This window comes from Chaetodon trifascialis, chromosome 17, assembly GCF_039877785.1.
Source record: "Chaetodon trifascialis isolate fChaTrf1 chromosome 17, fChaTrf1.hap1, whole genome shotgun sequence".
NCBI lineage: Eukaryota > Metazoa > Chordata > Actinopteri > Chaetodontiformes > Chaetodontidae > Chaetodon > Chaetodon trifascialis.
In genome coordinates this window covers 822,934-837,641 of record NC_092072.1, presented here as the reverse complement: position 1 = coordinate 837,641, position 14,708 = coordinate 822,934, and the positions used below count along the sequence as shown (strand labels likewise).

The 14,708-nt window shown below is 43.7% G+C and overlaps 1 protein-coding gene across 1 annotated transcript; it reads left to right on the top strand.

The window, feature by feature from the left end:
- Positions 1-2,848: 2,848 nt before the first annotated feature.
- LOC139345561 (zinc finger protein 585A-like) lies at positions 2,849-14,450 on the top strand. Its single transcript, XM_070984210.1, has 6 exons — positions 2,849-3,020; positions 4,175-5,556; positions 9,133-9,794; positions 9,869-10,239; positions 12,772-13,077; positions 13,431-14,450. Exons 1-6 carry the CDS (start codon positions 2,849-2,851, stop codon positions 14,315-14,317), a joined length of 3,780 nt encoding a protein of 1,259 aa, XP_070840311.1. The 3' UTR covers positions 14,318-14,450.
- The last annotated feature ends 258 nt before the right edge of the window (positions 14,451-14,708 follow it).

Genomic DNA, 14,708 nt, shown 5'->3' with positions numbered 1-14,708 from the left:
GCCCTGCAGGGGGAGAGGTGATGAGCTGTAAGCATCCTTAGTGTTTGCATACATTAAGTCCAGTGTTCTGTTGTTTCTGGTAGGACACTTTACATACTGTGTGAAAGTGGGGAGAGTGGCGGACAGGGAAGCGTGAGAAGGAGGGCCTGGAGGTGTGATGTCTGGAGCTGTGAGACTACTGTGTGCAGAAGCTCGCATGCTGTTGCAGCATCGGCCGACGGGGGGATGTACACAGTTATCGCAATAACATGCGAGAACTCCCTCGGGAGGTAATATGGCCGAATGCTATTGGCTAACAGCTCAATGTCTCTGGTGCAGCGCTGCTCTTTTACACTTATGTGCCCTGGGTTACACCACCTGTTGTTTACAAACATCACTGTGCCCCCACCTTTCCTCTTGCCGCTCTCCTTCACTTTCCTGTCCGCTCTCAGCGGTTGGAAATTGTCCAGCGTAACGTGCGAGTCTGGCGTAGTGTCAGTTAGCCAGTTTTCAGTCAGACAGATGAGGCAACACTCACGGTACTTCCTCTGCAGTCGGGTTAGTTCTTCCATCTTATTTGGAAGAGATCTCATGTTTCTCATAATAACAGACGGTATGGATGGTTTGTACCGTCTTTTCTTGTCTCGACACTTCGCCCCAGCTCTGCATCCCCTTCTTATTTCCTTGGGGATCTGTGAATACGCTCGTGTTGCTCAGCGCGATCAGCTGTTCCCGAGTGTAAACGATGGACCCGAAGTTCAGTGGATTTCCTGAAGTTGAGGAAGGTAATCCACAAAGTAGAAAAAAACAAATCCCTAGTGTCACCAGTTGTACATCCATACATATACACTAGTGATCGAAAAAACACGACAAAGACGCAAAAACACACTAACACAAAGAAAAAGGGATGGACCTGCTGTAACAAGCTGCCACTCGCGCGGCGCCATGATGGATTATGATAGTACAATTATAAGGACAATTATTGTTTACAATTGTCTTTGACTCCTCTGAAAACAACTCCACCAAAAAGTAAGAACGTTCATGTTTCACTAGAACACCGCCAATGTAAAAATATATATCTATTCAATAATACTTCATAAGTTTCTTCAGTTGTAGTTTTTTAAGGTATGAAACATAAGTCAGAAGTGCAGAAGTCAAGTCAACAAAGCTCAAGGAAAAATGTACCTTTTTAAAGCTGGTAAAACAGGTTCAGTTCAAACAGAGTCTTCTCACACTGCTGACATTGCCTTTACTTTCCTGCCACTCAGTGGCTGAACTGCAGACGTCTGCCGAAGACCAGATCCCTGCTCACAGTCGTTACCAGTAACACTCGGGTTTACCCTGTCGTCTCACTGTAATCAGCAACAGCTCTGAAACAATGCATATGAAATAATCCATGTGTGGTCAGTCAGGTGTCTCATTTAAACTCTTTGGAAATCTTCATCTGCATCTTCATTTATTTGACCTGAGTGAAAGAGCTTCCTGCTGTTTGTAGAATGTTTATATGTGGGATCATATTGATCATATTTATTTCCCTGCACTATATTCACTTGTTCTGTTACTGTTTGTTGTCAAAGAAGCCAAAAATACTTTCTCTGCCTTGATTATCTCCATTTTATGATTATCTATATTTCTATTCCACTACAGCTCGGAGGGAAACATTGTGCTTTTTACCGCACTATATTTATTTGAAAGCTAGTTACTACTTACTTTCCATATTAATATTTTACATGATGAAACACATGATGATGTTTGAACATCAAGTATACTGGCTTGTTTTGGACATGTGACCTCTTCCAGGTGGCTGGGGCTCCTCACCATGTTTCTGGTGTTTGTGAGGCATTTAAACATCTCACGTCGTTCCATTTTAATAACTGTTTAAGCCCAGAGGAGATTTAAAAAAAATTCAATTTCAAAATTCAGTATTTCACAAAAAAAAAAACAGAACAAAACAAAACAAAAAAAAACAGGTTTTATGCATCTGAGCTTTGTGTTTTTTTCTTTCCTATTTATCATCCGATGACCCCTCACATGTATCTGGTGAGCCTTTGGAGGGGCTCGACCCCTAGCTTGGGAAACACACTGGATTAAACTAGTGAACTGTACTTTTGCTTAAGGAGAATTGTGAATTCAGGGCATGTACTTAAGTGTTTTTAAATTGTTGTTAGTTTTACTTTAGCAAAGGATCCGAACGATGGTGGAAAGTGACTAAGTACATGTACTCAAGTATTCTAAATAAGTACAATTTTTAGGCTTTACTGCTTTCTCCTCCACTACATGTCAAAAGCAGTTATCTTACTTTTTACTTCACTTCAACGATCCACGAACATTATCGCATACTACATACTCCGGAACAGTAGGTGGCAGTATGCACTCTATAAACCCGCAATTCAACTACCGAACCGGCAGTAATCACTCTTACCGTGGCTCTCGTGATAACTTTTCTCGTTACATGTGATGTGCGTTAAGATACAATCGAGCTGAACCACCACAGTCACTTTGTGTGGATAAACTTTCCGAAGTGGACTCAGTGTAACCTTAGGATGTTTCATTACAGACTCATTTCCTGTTAGCAGGAATGCTAAAGGAAGTTAGCGTAGCTTGCTAACTGGAAATAGCCGGAGAAGGAACTCAGCCACACAGCTTCGTTGGAGACCAAACTGTGAGTCAGAATAGACTCTGTGCTGTTCTCTTCATCTGAACATGCTCAACACCCGAATTATGCTATGCTCCTGTTGTCCTGCGAAGCTAATGAAGCTAACTTAGCTTGCTAGCTGGAAACACGGACGTGAACGTAGCAGCACGTCAGAGTGAGCCAACAGTTTTAACGGAGTGTGTCTGGAGGAAAAGCTGCTGTGAATCAGTAAAAATGTCTAAAGTCCAAACGCTGAGAGCTTTTGTGGAGCAGCGACTAACTGCGGCTGCTGAAGAGATAATTGAGCTGTTTGAAAGAACGATAGCAGAGTACGAGGAGGAACTTCGTGGACAAAGAAAACTACTGGACGCTGTTTTCCAGCCTGAAGTCCGCTTACACAGAGCAGGTTTGACTCTTTACTGCTTATTCTCACTGCAAACTTGTGTTGTGTCTTTCGTCAGTGTTTGTTGGAAAGGATCAACCTTTTAGGTGCATGAAGAGAACTGAAACGATCCGTTAATCCCTCCAGTCAGCAAATGTGTGTGGTGTGTTCAGGGTCCAGCGGAAGCCCATCGGTGACTATAAGAAAATAATGCAGAACTGAAAATAAAAATGTAATCCCACTAGAACATGATAATGCTTCATTTGTACGTTCTGTGGGTAAAAATTTAAACCCAATCATCCAATTTTCATTTTTGAGTCGTCGTGGATGTTGATGATTATGCTAAAATGAAAATGGAGTCTGCACTACTGCAATATTGCACACTCGGTCTACTTGCAGAATTTTTTTGCTGTTTTTTACTGTAAATACTGTTTATATACTTAGTTATATTGTATTTCGATTCTATTATTATAGAATATGTATTATAGATTATAACACATATTATATAACTATATTTATTTTTACTTAGTTCTATTTTTATTCCTGTTTATATTTTTTGTTACTTCTTCTAAATAATTGTGTATACATTCTGTGTTTGCTGTATGTTTAATTGCTACTGCAACAAAATAATTTCCCAAATTGGGATCAATAAAGAAAACAGTCTAAGTCTTCAAAACGTTAACCTGCTCCAAAGTGGACAATATTGAAACACAGTGAGGGAAACAGTGCCTCAGTCTGTTGCATTTATATTTACACGTCATCGCGCTCCGAAATGGTCAAAATGAAAATGTGAGCTGGTAGTCCTTATCATTGTAATGTAGTTCACTGTGGGCTTCCACAGTTCCTGCAAAAACTTCGGCTTGGTCCTCTTGGGATTGTCCGTTGTGGATTTTGAGGTGTGTTTAAGATCATTGTTTTAATTATTAATTATAGTGTGATATTCACTTGCAGAATTTATTGGTGTTTAGTTTCTGCTCACTTAACTATTCGCATTAACAAAAATTTTGACCAGGGTGAGTGTGTGTATACATATGTCACAGTCACACAAGTTTGCTTTAGTTTGAAAGACTTCCAAATATGTTCAACATCTCTGCACATTTAAGAAAGCGGTGCTTTAAATGTGAACAGGAAATGACAGTTTTCTAAAAGGTGTGTATGTGTTTCATGATCCTCCACAGACGTCCAGCAGCTGTTGGTGAGTCAAGAAGAGGATCCTCCTGAGCAGCAGGACTGTCTGGACAGTCTGGACCAGGAGGACCCACCAGAGCTGCCGCACATTAAAGAGGAACAGGAGGAACTGTGGACCAATCAGGAGGGAGAGCAGCTCGGAGGGCTGGAGGAGGCTGATCTCAGTAAGTTCACACTCAGTGTCCCTGTGAAGAGTGAAGAAGAGGCTGATGAAGAGGAACCTCAGTCCTCACAGCTTGATCAGAGACAAACTGAACAGATGAACACAGGATCTGATGGAGAGGACTGTAGAGGACCAGGACCAGACAGGAACTTTAATCCAGATCATTTCCAACCAGCTACTCATGACACGACTTCAGACTCCTCTGAACCTGAGACAGACAACAGTTGTGACTGGGAACCTCCGTCAGGTTTGAAGCCTCTGAACAATGAAGAATGTGGAAGTGATATGGAATGTAATAGTGGAAAAACCTCAGTCAGCTCCTCTGAAGGGGCTACAAGCTTGAGCCAAAAGAAACATCTGCAGAAACACAATGGAATCCACACTGGAGAGAAACCCTTCAGTTGTTCTGTCTGTGGTAAAGGATTCACACATCGCTCAACTTTGACCGCACATTTACAAGTACATACAGGAGAAAAACCTTTCACATGCTCAGTTTGTGAAGCTAATTTCAATTCCAGAAGCAATTTGTCCATACACATGAGAATCCACACAGGGGAGAAACCCTACAGTTGCTCAGTCTGTGGTAAAGGATTTGCACAAAGTTCAAGTTTGACCTCACATTTACGAGTTCATACGGGAGAAAAACCTTTCACATGCTCGGTTTGTAAAGCTAATTTCAGTGCCAGAGGTAGTTTGTCCAAACACATGAGAATCCACACAGGCGAGAAACCCTACAGTTGTTCAGTCTGTGGTAAAAGATTTGCACAAAGCTCAAAATTGACCTCGCATTCACGAGTTCACACGGGAGATAAACCTTTCACATGCTCAGTTTGTAAAGCAAGTTTTGGTCTCAGATGCAATTTGTCTGTACACATGAGAATACACACAGGCGAAAAACCCTTCAGTTGTTCAGTCTGTGGCAAAGGATTTGCACAAAATTCAAGTTTGACCTCACATTTACGAGTTCACACAGGAGCTAAACCTTTCACCTGCTCAGTTTGTAAAGCCAGTTTCAGTCATGGAAGCAGTTTGTCCAAACACATGAGAATCCACACAGGGGAGAAACCTTTCAGTTGTTCAGTCTGTGGTAAAAGATTCACAGAAAGTTCAGGTTTGACCTCACATTTACGAGTTCATACGGGAGAAAAACCTTTCACATGCTCAGTTTGTGAAGCTAATTTCAGTTCCAGAAGCAATTTGGCCATACACATGAGAAAGCATAACGGGAAGAAACCCTTTATTGTTCATTCTGTGGCAAAGGATTTGGAGAAAGGAGATCTCTGAGACAACACTTGATCGTCCACACAGGGGAGAAACCCTTCAGTTGCAGTGTTTGTGATAAAAGATTCACTCAGCTTGCTGGTATGAAGAAACACAAGTGTGTTGGTGAGAACAGTGGACGTAAATGAAACTGCAGAGATGCTCGTCGCGCCAACTTTTCCAGCAGGATTGCGACACTGAAAGCAAGATTTGGCTCAACACTGATCATTTCAGAACTGTGAAATGGACACTAATAAGTTGTGCTTCATTGTTTCATCTGAGGTGAAGCCACATGATCTTTTAACTCTGTGTTGTTTGTGTCTACATGTGGCCTTTGATATTACATGTCGGGCTGTGTACCAAACCAGTTACTTATCTGGACAGATAACTCAGTAAACTCTGTGGTGCTTGTCAGCCATGACATGTTTCTCAACCATGAACGGATCGTTTACTGAACGCTGTGAGAGTAAAAACCCCACACATCTCAGTGCAGATCCAGCAGTGTGTCCGTCCTCGTCTTGCAGCTTTCTGAAGTGCTTTGCTTTCATTTTTTACAAAACCTCATTGGTTTGCTAAAACATCAGATCACTGTTTGTTTGTTGGGGACTACTTGACTTGATAAGTTGCATAACTGTGTTGGCATCTCTGGTTCAGCTTGAAAAGGTTTTCATTTCTATTTTACAAATAAATATTTTAACGTCAGCATCAACAGTCGTGTCCTCCTCAGCTCCCTGCTCTGTGGTGTCCCTCAGGGGTCGGTCCTCGGACCAGTCCTGTTTCCTTTGGCTCATTTGTTCAGCTGCTTTCAGGACGTGTTATCTCACTGTTATGCTGATGATACACTGTGTTTTCTATTGTATTTTTACCTTATTTGTTTATTCATTTTTATCTTTTAATGTGTGAACAGCACACAAAATTGCTGTATAAATAAAGCTTTACTTTCTTTTCCATTTCCATTTGGCCTGAAAGAATTACGGAAGTGAAAGCCAATTTGTTGTTAGTCATCCACTGAAGCTGCCAAGACAATGGAGAGAAAAGACAAAATGGAGGCAGCGCGAAAGGAACCAGAGTGGGAAATAAATAAGAAAAAATATCTGCATGAACAAGAAAGGACGTTTGTGTTAATTGTCATGATTATTTATTCTGTAAATATTTTTTTCAGAAGTCACATATCATCCAAACAGACTGACACTAAATTGGCGTTTTGAAGGTAGACACTCTCAGACTAACTTAGTCGTTGTCTCAGCAACACATTCTCGCGAGAACTCTGTCACAGCAACGTTTTCTCGAGATGTGGAGCGAATATTTTAAGTGAACATAATAAAAAGCGGCAGGATAAGGCGAAAACATTAGATTTGGACTGTTTGTAGGGTTGTCTTATTTTGACATGGGCAAGCAGTAATCAGTCAGTAATGTGTTTGTGTTAAAAATGCCCAAATATAGATGGCGGAGCCCACGGCGTCCACTTAGGAGACCGGAAGTGTTTACCTCTTCATACCACTGGCGAAGCTTGTAATGGGTCATTCTGTTGTTATGGAGCATCTTTATTAACGCACTGCCTCTTTCCGTTGTGTATGGCGTCGTTGCCACATTAGATAATCGGAGTGAACCACCAGAGTCTGTATGTGTAGATAAACCAGTTTAAATGGGCTCTTTGTAAACTTTAAACTCCTGACTCATATCCTGTTAGCAGGAATGCTAAAGGAAGTTAGCGTAGCTTACTAGCAGGAAGTAGCTGGAGACAAAACTCGGCCACACAGCGCGAGTCGGAGAAGCTTCGATAGAGACCAAACTGTATTTTCCACGGACTCAAAATGTCCAGATAAACCTGTGAGAATAGACTCTGTACTGTTCTCTTTAACTGAAAGCGTGTAACATCCGAATTATGTCCTGTAGTCCTGCGAAGCTAATGAAGCTAACTTAGCTTGCTAGCTGGAAACACGTGGACGTGAATGTAGCAGCACATCGAAGTGAGCCAACAGTTTTAACGGAGTGTGTCTGGAGGAAAAGCTGCTGTGAATCAGTAAAAATGTCTAAAGTTCAAAAGCTGAGAGCTTTTGTGGAGCAGCGACTAACTGCGGCTGCTGAAGAGATAATTGAGCTGTTTGAAAGAACGATAGCAGAGTACGAGGAGGAACTTTGTGGACAAAGAAAACTACTGGACGCTGTTTTCCAGCCTGAAGTCCGCTTACACAGAGCAGGTTTGACTCTTTACTGCTTATTCTCACTGCAAACTGCTGGAAACCTGCTGACATCCTCTGATTTGAGAAAGAGTTCAGCTTCTAATGGGGCTCTCAACATATAATATATTAATGAAAGCCTTGAAAAGATCACAAACATCAGGTTTGTTGGGCTTCAGTGTTTCTGCTGTATATTTGGGGCGGCAGTGAGACACAGCAGTCCAGCGGCCTCGCAAGGTCACGTGATTTGTTGGGGGGGAACTGTTCTCCACGTTGTCACGTGACCCGACAGCGACGGTTAGTGGCGATCATGCATCTGTTCTCATTTAACGTTTCCATGTTGAAGGAAGGTCAGTCTTACTGTGTCAAGTGTCGTCTCATTGAGACAGTTTTGTCTGCATTGAAGCTCCAAATGAAAGTAGAAAACAGTCAAATATGATGAAGTCTGTGCGGTGTGGTTATCTGAAACCACTGAATTGATAGAAGATGTTGGCCGTGTCGCCCAGCCCTTATTACCACACTGTTATTTCACGGCGTTTCTGCTCTGATCAAATGCAAAGTGCATGATATGTTTGGAGTTTGCTTTAGTTTGAAAGACTTCCAAATATGTTCAACATCTCTGCACATTTAAGAAAGCGGTGCTTTAAATGTGAACAGGAAATGACAGTTTTCTAAAAGGTGTGTATGTGTTTCATGATCCTCCACAGACGTCCAGCAGCTGTTGGTGAGTCAAGAAGAGGATCCTCCTGAGCAGCAGGACTGTCTGGACAGTCTGGACCAGGAGGACCCACCAGAGCTGCCGCACATTAAAGAGGAACAGGAGGAACTGTGGACCAATCAGGAGGGAGAGCAGCTCGGAGGGCTGGAGGAGGCTGATCTCAGTAAGTTCACACTCAGTGTCCCTGTGAAGAGTGAAGAAGAGGCTGATGAAGAGGAACCTCAGTCCTCACAGCTTGATCAGAGACAAACTGAACAGATGAACACAGGATCTGATGGAGAGGACTGTAGAGGACCAGGACCAGACAGGAACTTTAATCCAGATCATTTCCAACCAGCTACTCATGACACGACTTCAGACTCCTCTGAACCTGAGACAGACAACAGTTGTGACTGGGAACCTCCGTCAGGTTTGAAGCCTCTGAACAATGAAGAATGTGGAAGTGATATGGAATTTAATAGTGGAAAAACCTCAGTCAGCTCCTCTGAAGGGGCTACAAGCTTGAGCCAAAAGAAACATCTGCAGAAACACAATGGAATCCAAACAGGAGTGAAATCAGGAAGAAAACGTTTCAGCTGCCCAAACTGTAAAAAAGGTTTTCATTCGAGAATAGATGTTACGAGACACATGAGAATCCACACAGGGGAGAAACCCTTCAGTTGTTCAGTCTGTGGTAAAAGATTCACACGAAGCTCAACTTTGACCTCACATTTTCGAGTTCATACAGGAGAAAAACCTTACACATGCTCAGTTTGTGAAGCTAATTTCAATTCCAGAAGCAATTTGTCCATACACATGAGAATCCACACAGACGAGAAACCCTACAGTTGTTCAGTCTGTGGTAAAAGATTCACACAAAGCTCAAAATTGACCTCGCATTCACGAGTTCACACGGGAGAAAAACCTTTCACATGCTCAGTTTGTAAAGCAAGTTTTGGTCTCAGATGCAATTTGTCTGTACACATGAGAATACACACAGGCAAGAAACCCTTCAGTTGTTCAGTCTGTGGCAAAGGATTTGCACAAAATTCAACTTTGACCTCACATTTACGAGTTCACACAGGAGATAAACCTTTCACCTGCTCAGTTTGTAAAGCCAGTTTCGGTCATGGAAGCAGTTTGTCCAAACACATGAGAATCCACACAGGGGAGAAACCTTTCAGTTGTTCAGTCTGTGGTAAAAGATTCACAGAAAGTTCAGGTTTGACCTCACATTTACGAGTTCATACGGGAGAAAAACCTTTCACATGCTCAGTTTGTGAAGCTAATTTCACTTGCAGAAGCAATTTGTCCAGACACATGAGAAAGCATAACGGGAAGAAACCCTTTATTGTTCATTCTGTGGCAAAGGATTTGGAGAAAGGAGATCTCACTTGATCGTCCACACAGGGGAGAAACCCTTCAGTTGTTCAGTCTGTGGTAAAAGATTCACAGAAAGTTCAGGTTTGACCTCACATTTACGAGTTCATACAGGAGAAAAACCTTTCAAATGCTCAGTTTGTAAAGCCAGTTTCGGTCATGGAAGCAATTTGTCCAGACACATGAGAATCCACACAGGGGAGAAACCTTTCAGTTGTTCATTCTGTGGTAAAGGATTTAGAGAAAGTGGAAATCTGAGACAGCACTTGATCGTCCACACAGGGGAGAAACCATTTAGTTGCAGTGTTTGTGATAAAAGATTCACTCAGCTTGCTGGTATGAAGAAACACAAGTGTGTTGGTGAGAACAGTGGACGTAAATGAAACTGCAGAGATGCTCGTCGAGCCAACTTTCAACATTTTTTACAAAACCTCATTGGTTTGCTAAAACATCAGATCACTGTTTGTTTGTTGGGGACTACTTGACTAATTTGCATAACTGTGTTGGCATCTCTAGTTCAGCTTGAAAAGGTTTTCATTTCTGTTTTACAAATAAATATTTGCAGCGTCAACAGTCGTGTCCTCCTCAGCTCCCTGCTCTGTGGTGTCCCTCAGGGGACGGTCCTCGGACCAGTCCTGTTTCCTCTGGCTCATTTGTTCAGCTGCTTTCAGGACGTGTTATCTCACTGTTATGCTGATGATACACTGATCTATTTATCTGCTAAACCCAGTAACTGAAGCCAACTTTCTTCCGTCAGTGATTGCTTCGCTGCCACCAAAGAATAGATGTCTCTTAATGTCCTCCACCTAAACTCTGACTAAACAGAAACTCAGTATTGGTCCTGATACAAGTGATTTTCCTCTGCAGTTGATCAGTTTATTGGTCCATTTCACTCTAACATCAAATCTACTGCTAAGAATCTCTGATCAGTTCATGACCTTTGACCCACATGTTACAGAGCTTGTTCAGTCCTGTTTTCTGAAGCAGTCCTTTCAGAATGCAGCTGTCAGGCTCCTGTTCTTGCTTCCCTCCTTTGACTTCCTGTAAAATTCAGAATAAACTACAAGATCCTGTTGATGAATCCTCTGGAATCATCTTCCTCATCTATCAGATGTGCTGAATTTTTCTAAAAATGCATTTCTACAGGCAAACCTTTTCATAGATCTTTGTTCTGGGCTTTTTTGTTGTTTTTGTTGTCGCCCTGCGATCGACTGGCCACCGGTCCAGGGTGTACCCCGCCTCTCGCCCGTTGACGGCTGGGACGGGCTCCAGCACCCCCCGCAACCCCGAAAGGGATACGCGGTCTAGAAAATGGATGGATGGATGGTTTTTGTTGTCTGGTCTGTGTCTCATTGTGCTGTGTTTTATATTGTTTTTTGTTTTTGTTTTTTTTACCTTATTTGTTTATTCATTTTTAGCTTTTAATGTGTGTCCAGCACACAAAATTGCTGTATAAATAAAGCTTTGCTTATAACAATGATGTAACTCTGAAGGCATGATTAAAAAAAAAAACCACTGCTTCATGATGTTAATGTGCACTGAACAGACTTTGTTTTCCATTTGGCCTGAAAGAAGTAATGAAGTGAAAGACAATTTGTTGTTAATCATCCACTGAAGGTGGAGAGAAAAGACAAAATGGAGGCAGCGTGAAAGGAACCAGAGCGGGAAACAAATCATGTCCAGTTCGTCCTCTGCAGTAACGGCTCATCTTAGAGACAGCGGTGTTTTATTAGCAGACGTCTGTGAGGCATTAAAACCTCTCACACGGTTCCATTTCAGTAACTGACTGAGCCCTGAAGAAATCAAAGTTTTCAATATTTCACAAAACAAAAAGAAGCTGAAAACAAGTTTGTGTGTCAGAGCTTTTGTCTTCTTTCCTGTTAATCAACTGACGGCCCCTCAGATTCATCTGCTGACCCTTTGGAGGGGCCTGACCCTTGTGTTGGGCCCCACTGGCCTAAACTAACAGTATTTGAAGTATTTAAAGCAGCTCCACCTGCAGCAGCTCCATCAGTAACATGCTGCTCTGACACTGAAGCTTCAGTACGAACAAACTGATGAAGTCACAGAATCAGATCAGACACAGGAGACATTTTACTGCAACACAGCATTTTGAAATTTTATATAAGCAAGTACTGTCAGTACTGATGGTTCATATTCATATCAATGTGCAATATCAGTATTGTTTGCTCATATTTCACTCCTCCTTGTTTATATTGTTTATATTGTTTGGTTGATATTTAATATTTTATGTCCTTTTACTGATGGCCTCTATGTTTGCTATCCACTTTTGCTGCTGTAATACCTGAAATTTCCCCACTGTGGGACTAATAAAGGTGTATCTTATCTTATCTTATCTTATCTTATCTTATCTTATCTTATCTTATGTGACCGGAACAGTGGTGTAAAGTATTTGATCAAGTATTGTAAATGAGGACGAGCCATACTTACATTTCTCTGAAAAGTATTCTTACTTTGGTTCGATTCTACTTAAAAACATACAATTTACGTGACAAAACATATGAAATGGTTCAACTCCACCTCGACCTCATTCAAATGAATATTTCTGTTCTGTCTACTTTAATACTTGAAGTACATGTTACTGATGGTACTTTTTGTTGTTTTAGTACTCCTTTAAATGCAGGACTTTATAACAATTTTAGATAAAGTGAAAGAGAAGAATCTTTTTTCCATCGCGGTTCACTGACAACCAAAAACATTTAGTCCTCCCGGAACCTTCGATGGCCGGGCTCGTTTCTTTCCGACGTCTTTTCGTGTCGGAGCGCGGTCACTCTGTTTACTTCCTGCGGACCGTCGGTCGGTCTCGGCTGACAGGAAACATTCGTGTCAGTGAACTTCGGGAACATTTTCTCGGTCGAGTTTCTTTGCTTTGACCGTTTCGACGCTGAAAACATCGAGTGTTTTTCGACAAAACGTCAAACATGTCCGCGGAGCAGCGGGGCTTCCTCTCGTCCTCCTCTCCGTTCTCTCCGGCAGCGGTGGAGGGTCTCGGCGGCGTGGAGCCTCCGAGCAGCCCGCTGGCAGAGATGGACGCCCTGAGGATGTTCGTCACCGAGCGGCTGACGGCGGCGGTGGACGACATCCTGGGGGTGTTCGTGAAAACTGTGGCCGGGTACCGGGAGCAGATCGACCGCCAGCGGCGGCAGCTGGACAGCCTGAGGTCCGGGGAGGGCACGTGGAGCCAGGCGGAAGGTCGGTTTGCGTCACACTGTGGAAGGATTTAAGACTTCGAGAAGTGATCAATAATTCACTTATCGATATCTGAGAGTTTGATACATCTGATACGGATGCAGACACAGTTTGTGGTTTGTTTAGTTTTGATTTTTATTCTTATTTAGACACCAGAACATCTTAAAAGTGACAGGATGCCTGCTGATGCAGAGCTCGTGTCAGCAGCAGCTTCCTGATGACGATGCCTCTGACTTCACAATCAACAGATTTTTCGATTTCTGATTGACTTTTGCCAAATTGATCGTTTTTATAGGTTGTTTTAAAAAGGTCTCTCAGCGTCCTTCAGCGTCTCTTTGTCCTCTGCATCCCTTCAGACCGTCTGCAGGCTCCCTCCTGGATTAAAAAGTGTCCTGATGACCCGATCCTGAGCGTCCAGCTGGACCACGCCGACAGCACGGATCAGACAGACGGCGGCGCCTCGCTCGTTCACATTAAAACAGAAGGCGGCGGCGGCGGCGGCGGCTGTGGAGCGTCAGAAGCTCAATGTGACTTCGATCCAGCCGGCGGTTCAGACGGAGCGAGCGATGGCCGACTCCTCGCTGAATGCTCTGAGACCGAAGACAGCGCAGACTACTGGAGACAGGCTGCAGGACTTTGGAAACCAGAGGAGACGGAAGAAGCAGAAGGACAAAGCTCATCTCCCAGCGGGACGAAGAAGAGCTCCGCTGATCTGTCCCATCAGCCGCCGCCGCTCTTCAGCTGTAAGGTTTGTGGCGAGTCCTTCCAGAGGATCAGTTATCTCCTCACTCACGCTTCAGCACATCTGAGAGACTGCGGCCTGTGCGGGAAACATCTGGAGCATCACGAGAGCCTGAAGCCTCACCTGCGAGTTCACCGAGAGGCGTCGTTCCGCTGCAGCGTCTGCGGCCAGAGCTTCACGCTGCGCGGGAACCTGAGGACGCACATGAGGATCCACTCGGGCGAGCGGCCGTACGGCTGCACCGTCTGCGGCAAGAGCTTCGGCAGGAGGGCGACGCTGGTGCGGCACGTCCGCAGCCACACGGGCGAGAAGCCGTTCATCTGCACGTACTGCGGCCGCGGCTTCGTGGAGAAGGGCAACCTGACGGTGCACCTGCGGACGCACACCGGCGAGAGGCCGTACTGGTGCTCCGTCTGCGACCGGCGCTTCAGTCAGCTGTCCTGCTTCTACAAACACCCGTGTCAGAGGAGAGGCCCGACCGCCGACTGCCCGCCGACATGACGGACGCGTTTCAAAGTGAACTTCTGTCGTGGTCAGATCAGCGTCCAGCATGAAGCTTAACGCCGTCACAGTCGTTTCAAAGGTGCTGCAGAGCTGTGAAACGTGAAGGCGCCACGCGTTCTTCCGGTCGACTGACCGCTGAGGCTTTAAGAACACTAACCTTTGGCTTCTGAGTGGAAAACAAACCAAAGTGAGCGAATGCTCTGGTTTTAAGTAGCCGGTCAGACCTCGTGTGTGTCGGGATGAGATTTCACTGGATTGTCCTGATTTGTTGTCGTCCATGTTTCTTTCTTTCTTTCTTTCTTTCTTTCTTTCTTTCTTTCTTTCTTTCTTTCTTTCTTTCTTTCAGCTCATCTTCAGTCAATAAAACAGCGGTGAAAGTGCACTTTGG